We start from the raw sequence: 10,314 nt of genomic DNA on the forward strand, positions 1-10,314 counted from the left end.
TCACTTCTCACTCCCTCCCGTAGCTTCCAAAGTTTCAGGACGGACAGGGGGCCGTCCATGGGCAGAACCACAGAAAGATGGTCTTTCACCTGCACTGGGTTGTTTCACTGGAGACCCCAGGGAGCCGCCCTGCAGCAAAGCCGCCCTTCCCGGGTCCATCCTTTTCCTAGCAGAAAGGAGGGCGGAGAGCCAGCGCCTCCCCGGTCTGGGCCCGCCCTCAACCAGCAAGCATGGATCTCCGGCTGCGACTGCCTGGCGAGTAGAGGAAGAAGGCACAGATGGCTAGAACTAAGTCAACCACCCAAGGGCACGCTGGAGCAGCTGCAGCACCCACAGGGGACACGTGCGCTCTGCGATCGCCGGCCAGGACTCCGTGAGTGTCCCCGAGCGCGGCAGGGTAGAGAAGGAATTGCCGGGAGAGAAGGCCGGCTGGGGCAGGATCCTTTCTCACTTCGGGCCCCGGAAAGGGGTCAAGAGGATTGACAAATGCACAGCGGAAACTGGGGAACCAGCCCTGAAAAGGTAGGGAAAGCGGCCAGCAGGAAGAAGGTCTGCTCGGATCAGCCTGTCATTCATCCATAAGCAAGGAGTTGCCCAGGGCAACTTGGCAAGGCTTCCCGGGTGCCGGGAACTCTGAACGATGTCAGTCCCACCACCTCTGGTGCCTGCCTGCTTGTGGGCACAGTCCTGCTCCCCGAAGATGTGGAGGACGATATAACTATCAGATGTCCCTGTCTTGTGTGGCTATCATTCCCTTTCTTGTCTTTTTTTTTCCCCCTTCTTCTTCGTGAGAACTTTTGGATGAAGATACTAACTTTTTTTCCTGCCAAGCTGCCGAGTGATGTTAGGAGGTTAAAAAAAATTAAAAATAAAAATAAAAACTGCAAGTCGATGAAGAGGACCTCTGCTCTCTAGCAGTTTTTCTAGCGTTCATGTGTTAAACCATCACCTCCAGAGGATTGAAGTTGTGGGAAGTGGTAGCATCGCGGAAGGGAGCAGGATTCCCTCGCAGCCTTCTTTCAGCGAGACCTACCCCTTCGCATGCATGAGTGTGCCAGCAGCAGCAAAAGGGGCAGGGTTCTGCTTGTGTAATCCCTGCTGGGACCAGAGTGAATGGCCCCCAGGGACAGTGCGGAGCCTCTGCCTCCGCTCTTTCCACAGGCCAGGGTCTGGCCTGGAAAGATGGTAGCGATGGGTGCCCTGGCAGGCTTCTGGGTCCTCAGCCTGATCACCTATGGCTACCTGAGCTGGGGCCAGGACTTAGAAGAGGAGGGGTCCCTAAGGGCTCAAGTTGAAGAGAGACCTGAAGCAGGCACAGCAGTCACCTCCCAGCCCCATCTCATTTTCATACTAGCTGATGATCAGGGATTTAGAGACGTGGGTTACCACGGATCTGAGATAAAGACTCCCACTCTTGACAAACTCGCTGCGGAAGGAGTTAAGCTAGAGAACTACTATGTCCAGCCTATTTGCACGCCGTCCAGGAGTCAGTTTATTACCGGAAAGTAAGTGTTACCGCTTTTATGTATTACTTGGAAAGACTCTTAAGCCTTTATTTAAAATTGGTTGCTAATTTAAGAAAGGATCCAAAAGTATTGAGGGAAACAGTCCAATGAATGAACAAGTGAATGAATGAATGAATGAATGAATGAATGAATGTATGTTTGAACACAGCCCTTCAACATTAGTGTCAATACCCAGGTCCTAATCTCCTCCCTTTCCTCCCCCCCTCCCCCCCCCCTCTAAAGCTGCGAGCTTTTGAGTGGTGTCAGTATTTTTATACTCATCCACCAATCAGAGAGCTCCATGGTTGCTGCTTCCCCAATCTGTTTTGATTGTTAGAACAGAATTCACAGTGGGAAAGTGCCATTTACAACTCTTGAATTGTTATAAAATTTAGAATTGCATGCTTGAAACCCCAGATCATCACAGAGAGAACAGAGGCCACAAAAGCAGGAAAGGTGACATGGAATTTGACCCGTGTGGAGTATGACTCGGCCTGTATCTTTGTTGGGTGATTTTCTCCCATGGTGTCGTATCTGTCTGCCAAGGCCTTTCTCAAAATGCAATGAGTTCAGTGGGACTTGCCGCTGCTGTTCCTCCTCCTCCTCCTCCTCCTCCTCCTCCCCCTCCTCCTCCTCCTCCTCCTCCTCCTCCTCCTCCCCCTCCTCCTCCTCCTCCTCCTCCTCCTCCTCCCATGTGGGGAAGGGTTCTGAGTCACTAACACAGCTCAGGGAACTAAGAAATGTCAGCAGTTTGCCAAATAGCTCTTCTCCTTAAGGTGTTCATACGTTTTCTTTCTTTCTTTCTTCCTTCCTTTCTTTCTTTCTTTCTTTCTTTCTCTCTTTCTTTTTTTTTAACTTTGTCAGAATAGACATGATTGTAACTTTTCATGGTGCAAATTCGGTTTGGAAGGCAAAGCAGAAGGGTCAAGGGATCAGGCTAGTCCTGAAGAGTTGATGGCTTTAATCTATGTGCCTTGTGATTCTGGCTTCAGGACAGAGAACCCTTGCTTCAAGTGCAGTTGTTCTTGGAATTGGACCTTGTAAGGGAAGCCAGTAACCAGTCTGGAAAAATTACGACTACGGTGTTTTGTAGAAACCTCTGTCTTGAAAAGACTTGCTTACAGCATAATTTCCATCGCTTAGCAAACTGTCAAAATGTACCGTCACTACCAGAAAATAATTTTTTCTCAGCATTAGAAAGAAGAGATAGAGAGCAGGGCATACCTCTACCCCAGCATTCAGGAAGCAGAGGCAGGCAGATCTCTGTGAGTGAGATGTCAGTCTATAGAGTGAGTTCCTGGTCAGCCAGAGTTACAAAGAGCCCTTCTCAAAAGCCCAAAAAGCAAGCCAACATCGAAAATGTAAAGAAGGAGAGGAGGAAAAAGAAGAGGAAGAGAAAGAGGAGGGGAAGGAGAGGTCTTAATGTCAGAGTCTTCTTCCGGGTTAATTATTGCATCACAAAGAGTCTTTATATTTATATATCAACAATCACAACTGTCTGGAAAATCGCCCATCTGGTGGCCTAGGATTCAGTTCTTCACCTCTACTCCCAGTCATTCTTATCCTTGACTAATGAAATGGGCATGTCTTAGAGACACTTCAGTTAACTTAGAGAATTCAGGTTTTCACAGAGGGCCAACAGTAGTTGAAAAAAAAAAAGTGAAACTGAGTTCATGAACTTCCTTTCCATAATAAAGTATATAAAATAATCTACTGAATAAGAACATTTGGAAACACCCTAAATGGGTAGAATATTTATTCTACCTTTATCTTTTACCTTTAAGCTTACTTAATTAGATGAGACAAATGGAGACAGTCATAACTCCTGGGTTTTTGTTTGTCTGTTTGTTTCTTTGTTTCCTTTTTAACCAGAAGCTGACTAGGCCTTGTCAGCATAATCAAACATCCAATGAGATGTTGCTTCCTCCTAAAATTTTGATTCAGCACAATAGGTCATATAATTGTTTTGTAGACCAAAAAAATAGTTCAAGAAGCTACTGTGATTTCATATAGATTTCTACTCCAGTTAAACAGTGGGAGAAGGCTCACTTGATGTTTCCCCTGGGACTTTCCTATAAATGTATGCAGATGTAAGAATGAAAGTGCTCATGACTGTCTAGTTCTGGGCTTAACAGGAATATTTCAGGCCCAGAGAATACGGTACTTATCCCGTCTGTGAGAACAAGTCTGTGCCTACTGCGTTCTCTAACGGGGGCGGGAGAAAGGAAGCAGTAAAAGTCCCGGTGGGATGGATTATTTTGTAAGGAAACGTGAGAGGAGTCAGTCAAATATCTTTACCTGACTTGAGGAGAGTCTAATGGCTGGAGCTGAATTAGCTTTTGATGTCACTAACACAACAGTCCTTTTCATATTTCTCTGCAATCAAAAGGTGAAACTTTCTTTGTATCCTACAGGGATCTGTAACAAATTCCTTTTATAATTTGTAACACACCACTCTGGTAACACTGAACAGCAGTCCTCCTGTCAGGAAGCTCTCACTCAGCTCAGACTGCCGCATGTGTACTGGGAAGAACAGCTGAGGAAACCTGGTCTGTAGGTGGCAGTCCTCAAACTCAAGTGTGAAGAATGAAATCACTTCAAATCCCAGCCAGAATATAAAATTCCTAGCCTATCCACCATTCCGCTTCAGCAGCCCTGGGGCTGTGTCCTGAAATCAGCAGTAATTTGTATGAGCATGTCAGGGTTTTCTGAGGATGACCCTGTTTGCGGTGAATGAGAAGCGTCAGTATTAAATGTAGGCACCTACAAAGCTATCACGGTCACACAGAGTGATCTCGTTTAATTCTCACAACAGTTCTGTACTGTAGCAGCTACCGTTGCTACTGTCTTGTATACATTTGGTAAGAGTCCAAGAGAGGTAATGAGGCAGTGCGGTCAATGGATGTTCATGGCTCGTCTGATGACATAAACATCAAATGAGAAAGTGGCTGCCTGGGCTTAATCAATGTCAAGGTAACTTTACTATTCTTAAGGAAGTGCTCGGAGTGGTGGCACAGAGAAATAACAGCGCTGATTCTTTAAGAAGGACGAAACCATAGCTTCCAAAAGAATTATAGGATTCTCAAGCATTAGGCACGCGGTTTTGAAGACTCCAGGGAAGACTGGCAATCTGAATTTAATTTATCTCACAATAAGTCTTGCTTTCACCATTATGCTTTCCCCCACATTGTTGCCCATTGATGCAGTGTGTTGAATCTCATGGTGGGATCGTGTTCTTCTGTGTAAATAAGCTGCAGCTCGTTTATCCATTCTACCGTCGAGGATGTTGGCAGTTTCTAGTTTGATGCCAGCATGGAAATGCTGCCATAAACATACTTGATCATGCCTTGATGAACATCTCTTTGCATTCCTCGTGTGTGTTCAGTAGAACTCCTGAGGTGCGGGCATATGTGTGTTCAGTTTTTGTAGACACTGCCCAACAGATCCCAAAGCAATGCTTCTGGGCCAGTGTTATCACTGCAACTGTGTGGGAAACCCCACCTATGCCAACATTTGGTATGGCTTCTCTTCATTTCTGACATTATAGTCACTGTACACTGGTATGCCTGTCCTGATTAAAGTTTGCGTTTTCATAATAACTCATTATTGCAAATGTCTTTTACTTATTATTGATGCAAATCATCGTTCTATTTTCTGTTTAGGTGACTATTTGCTCCTTGATGGAGTGTGGTAGTTATCTATATAATTTTTTTCTTGGTCAGTTGTTCGTATTAAACAAATCTTCCACTTTGTGGCTTTCTTTTCCACTCTTGTACTAGTGATTTTTTTAATGACTAGGTTTTAATTATTGCAATTCAATTTATGTTCTTTCCTTCCTGTGTTTATTTAGGAGAGTTTAGCTATACCATATCATCATAATGGGCTTTCCCTCCTAAACATTTTATTGCTACGTTTTTATATTAGGTCAACTGGAATTAATTTTTGATGTAGTATTAAATCAGAGTTCCAAAGTATTCATTTTCCCATAGCTGTCCATTTGGTCTGACAACCTGAATTCAGTCCCCAGAACCCACAAGGTAGCAGGAGAGAATTAGGTCCCAAATGACCCCCAAGAATGGTCTCTGATCTCCACCAGCATGTCACCACATGGGAATGCATGCTGTGTCACACGAGCGCCTGCGTATGTGTGACAGGATGTGCATGCATGCATGTGTGTGTGCATACATGTGTGCTTGCATATATGTGTGTACACTTGTGTGGGCACCTGCACATACACACACACACACACACACACACACACACACAGAGAGAGAGAGAGAGAGAGAGAGAGAGAGAGAGAGAGAGAGAGAGAATTCTCTAAGACCATACTTTCTCCACAGCATTGCAGACTCATCTTCATCAATGTTCCTCCATGTGCACCATTTCTTGACTCTTCTGTTTCCAATGGTGCCAACTCTTAAACATAATTGTATCATAAATATTTCTGTCTGGAACATAAATATTCCTAATTGCTTCTCAAAATCCCCTGGGCTGTTCTTCACCATTTCATTCACTATAATAGTAATGAAGGCAGTTACAAAGCACAAATGCATTGGAAGATTTGATTTGGGGAGTATGAAGGAGTTCACTTCGGCAGAATCTTTCTACCTTCCAAATAACATAAAAAGTGAGATCAGCCACTGAGAATTAAGCTCTAGGTGTTTGAAAGAGTGGATGTAAAATGCTTTCTAGACCAGTGGAAAAGTGGACTGAGCAGGGAAGCACAGACAGAAAGCTGGCACTCCTGAGGCCCATGTGAGTTCTGCGGGCTCAGATCTGAAGGGGTCTGCACAGTTGTTGCTATCTGGCTATCCTTGGGTGCTCCATGGAGAGGCACCTCGGCTGCGAAGCTGGAAATAAGAAGATTCTGGGATTTCCTAAATGAACAAAACACAGTGACTGATCATGGATTTGGATGTGGAAAGAAAAAGAAGTGCAGGGAGTTTATGTTCTGACAGAGCATAGACGGAGTTTCTAGATGGGCAAGGCTGAGTAGACTGCTAAGCAAAGGATGAGAATTAGTGGAAAACTCAGCCTATGCCAACAGTTGACATTATTTCTTATTTTAGACAGTATGGTCACTGAAAAATCTCATACTGGGACAAAATTGAAAGTGCTGCAGTGTTTACAGATGACAGAGAAGTGAGGGTGGAGGTGAGACAGTTAAGTGAAGAATGCTGGACGCTTCAATCCTGCGGATGCTTAAATCATGGGACTTATGGGAACATCCATAGTGAATAGGATGATAATCTAGTGCAGGGAAAGGGATGGTCTCTGTCTAAAGGATAAGTGCAGGACCTGGATAAAGGGGTGAGTCTGGTCTGTCCTACTGCTTTTTAAAGGGACTGAGCTTCTGACAGTTGGTAGGAAGTTAATGAGGAACTAAGAAGATTCCCAACTTTGCAGTCTCAGGTTTTGTGGGAAGAAAAGGGGAGTGAGGAGCAGCTCAGAGCTGAGAGTAAACTGGGGACAGACAACAATGAATTAGAGTGAAAACTAGGAATTCCTAGGGCCATGCTAAGGTCAAGAGGGATTTCTACAGAGCAATTTCTCAATAATCAAAGGCTATTTAGAATGGACTGGAGAGTAATGATAGAAGTTGATTAAAAATTGACGACATAGAGAATCATAGAAGTTAGAATCAGAGCAGAAGTAGGTATGTTGGGAAGACTTCGATTATAATGAAGATTTACACAGAGCACCAAAAGTATAATATTTTTCCCCTCAGAAGCTTCCATAAAAAACTCTAAGAGTTTGACTTTAATGACAGTCTCCCTATGCAGATGGATGAGGTTTAGCCTTCCAAATGTCTGTCATGTACCATGGAAGTCACACTGCACAGCTGTGTGCATAACCAAGCACTCAGGGGCTTTCATTAGTCCCAGTGGATAGGGATCCAAAGAGCTTCTCTGCGAGCTTGCCAAGAGCTCCACAGCTATGGTGTGTCTTCAGGAGATTTACCAACTGCACTAGCATTAAAAGCCCTGGAAATGAGCATCATAAAGTGACAGAAGGAAGTTTAGAGAAACAGATTTAATTACTTCATTGTATGGCCTTATGTATACACACACACACACACACAGAGAGAGAGAGAGAGAGAGAGAGAGAGAGAGAGAGAGAGAGAGAGAGAGAGAGAGAGATTGCCATCTCTTACCTTGTGGTTTTCCACCCATCCACTTTGTTCCCAGAAATAACAACCCCAAGACTTCTTGTATGTGAATAAATGCTTAGGCCAATAGCTTTGGCTGTGATTCTGACCAGCTTATATCTCAATAATCCAGTTTATCCTCTTTGAGGCATGCCACATGCCTGATTAACTTCTCAATTTCATCTGTCTGTCTCTTCCTCAGAGTCTGAGGTGAATCCCTGCCTGACTCTATCACAGAAATCGCTTTCCCTGCTGGTTGTCCCACCTCTATTTCTGCCTCAGCTCATTGGCCAATCAGCATCTATTGTCAGGTGAATGCTTTTACACACTTCTCTCCCCCCTTTCTCTCTCTCTTCTCTCTCTCTCTCTCTCTCTCTCTCTCTCTCTCTCTCTCTCTCTCTCTCTCTCTCTCACACACACACACACACACACACAAAATTTCCTATCAACTCATAGTCAACATCAAAGTCATGTTTGATTCCTACTCTTATAAAAATGCTTGTTAATCCTACTTGATTAAAACCCTAGTTGTAAGTAGTGTTCTATATCCAGAGAATACTCAACATATTTACTCCTTGTTTTCACAGATATTTAGCTCATGCTTAGGCACTTGTGAAAATATAAATGTTTATGATTATCTGTCAATAAGAAATAAGCCTCTTCAATCCTTATTTCGTCATTGGAACGTGATTATAACAAGTGGAGAACGGCTTTAGAACCTCATAGACAGTTCATAAAGTAAAGCTCAAAGCCAAAGCTGTCCAGCACATAGCTGTACTTGACTTTTGGATTATCTGATAGTGGAACTTCTAGTGAGTTAGACTAGGGGCACACCTTGATGGTCAAAGTGCCAAATTTTAAATTAACCTCAAAAGATTCATTTAAAATTAGGCACATCCATAATTTAGATAAATGTCTGTCCAAGTAATACTGTTGAGTCTCATAATGTGCTATTCCAGAAGGCTGAAGGATATTCAGCTACAGAGGACTAACAAGTAAAATATACTAGCAAAACTCTACAGATAATTTTTATTTTATCTCACCCTGTGGGTATTGTACTATGATATAATTAGTTTGATGAAATGTTCTTTTAATAGTCTAGATATTAAACATTCCCAGCAGTGGTGTTTCTTTGAGGCATCTAGTTCTCCATGTGCTCTATTGTAATTAAAAGAAGAAGGAAACCTTCCTGCCTCTCATCTTCTAGCCTTTACCCGCTTTCTCCTCCAATTCATCGGATACATTTGCTTTACTAACACATGAGATTCATCACAAGAGCCCCTTCGGCAAACAGTTCCCTTCGTTCCCCAATGCACCCAAAATGAGAAAAGAAATTAATTTTCTCTGAGGGCTTTTGTGTGCTTTTTTTCCTTTCAAGCATCCTGCCTTTTAATCTCCACACCCAATATTTGAAAATATTAATAAAATATTTAACAAATGTTCTCATTTTATGGATAGACTATTAAAATTTTAGGGGCATTATATAAGCTGGTTATGATCCCAGAGCTTCTAAACCGGAGAGCCTGTATTTAAGCTTGAACTGTCAGGCTCCCTCATAGCTTTCTTCAGTACTTTCTCCCTCCAGCATGAACTGGAAGGACAGCTGACTCCAGTCTTCAAGCAGTTTCTTCAGCTCTCCACACCAGAGACGGGATGGATGGCTCAGGGTTTCTGGGACCTGTCAGTCTAGCTCCCATCTGCTTCACTTACGGGGTTTGCACTGTTTGCCCAAATACCAACCACTTGTTAAGATTCAGCAAAAAAAAAAAAAAAAAAAAAAAAAAAAACCACCACATTCCCCATACAGTTTCCCATGATTCCTTAGCCAGAAATAATTTATCTTAACAGTGACCTTTCACAACTCTTTCTATAACTGTCGTATGAGGCATGATTTTCCACTCCTTCATAGCTCTTAGGAAGCCTTTTTACCTCTCTTGCTGGCCCCCTGAGAAACAAGACTCTGATTTACAACTCCATAAATTTCACAGCACCCAGCCCGCAGCGCCGTACTCCTAGGCGCTAGGAAAACATGTGACAAATGAAAGAAGGAATAGTTGTATAAACAATTATTTATTTCCCTCAGGTAAGCAATGCGATCAGGTAAAAATGACCCAGGATGTTTTTTAATTGAAAACAGATTTTTAATAAAATAGATTCTGTTACTGTTTCACACCCTCCCCCATCCTCTGAGATCCTCAACTTCCCACCCACCCGAATCCACACTATTTCTTCACCTGAGGATAGTGAGAAACCAATAATACTATACAAAATAAAAACAAACGAAAGGAAAGAACTGAAGATAAAGTTCATATAATAAATATAGATACAGGGATACACACATTCACACATGCAGAGACCCCATAGAAAAGCAAAACAGGAAACCACTACACACACACACATACACACACACACACACACACACAGAGAGAGAGAGAGAGAGAGAGAGAGAGAGAGAGAGAGAGATATGACCAGATAGATAAAAAAAAATCATTATGAGACAAAGAAACTCCAATGATAGTGAGTTCATTTCGTGTTGGTCACATACAACTAGGCCTGAGGCCTGCCCTTCAGTGTGGTTCATGTATGTAGTGAGATGCCACTAGAGAACAATTTTTCACTTTCGAAGGGTTATCAACTCCAGATAGCTTTTGTATTAGGGAT

At 43.1% G+C, this 10,314-nt stretch overlaps 1 protein-coding gene across 1 annotated transcript in view; it reads left to right on the forward strand.

Moving 5' to 3' along the window:
* The first annotated feature begins 261 nt into the window (after positions 1-261).
* The window catches only part of Arsj (arylsulfatase family, member J), a 79,996-nt gene continuing 69,943 nt past the window's right edge, over positions 262-10,314 (forward strand). The window contains exon 1 of the mRNA NM_001047887.2: positions 262-1,505. Coding sequence (NP_001041352.1) covers positions 1,114-1,505 — 392 coding nt within the window. The 5' untranslated portion in view covers positions 262-1,113. The remainder of the gene's footprint in view (positions 1,506-10,314) is intronic.

This window comes from Rattus norvegicus, chromosome 2, assembly GCF_036323735.1.
Source record: "Rattus norvegicus strain BN/NHsdMcwi chromosome 2, GRCr8, whole genome shotgun sequence".
In the NCBI taxonomy this organism is placed as follows: Eukaryota; Metazoa; Chordata; class Mammalia; order Rodentia; family Muridae; genus Rattus; species Rattus norvegicus.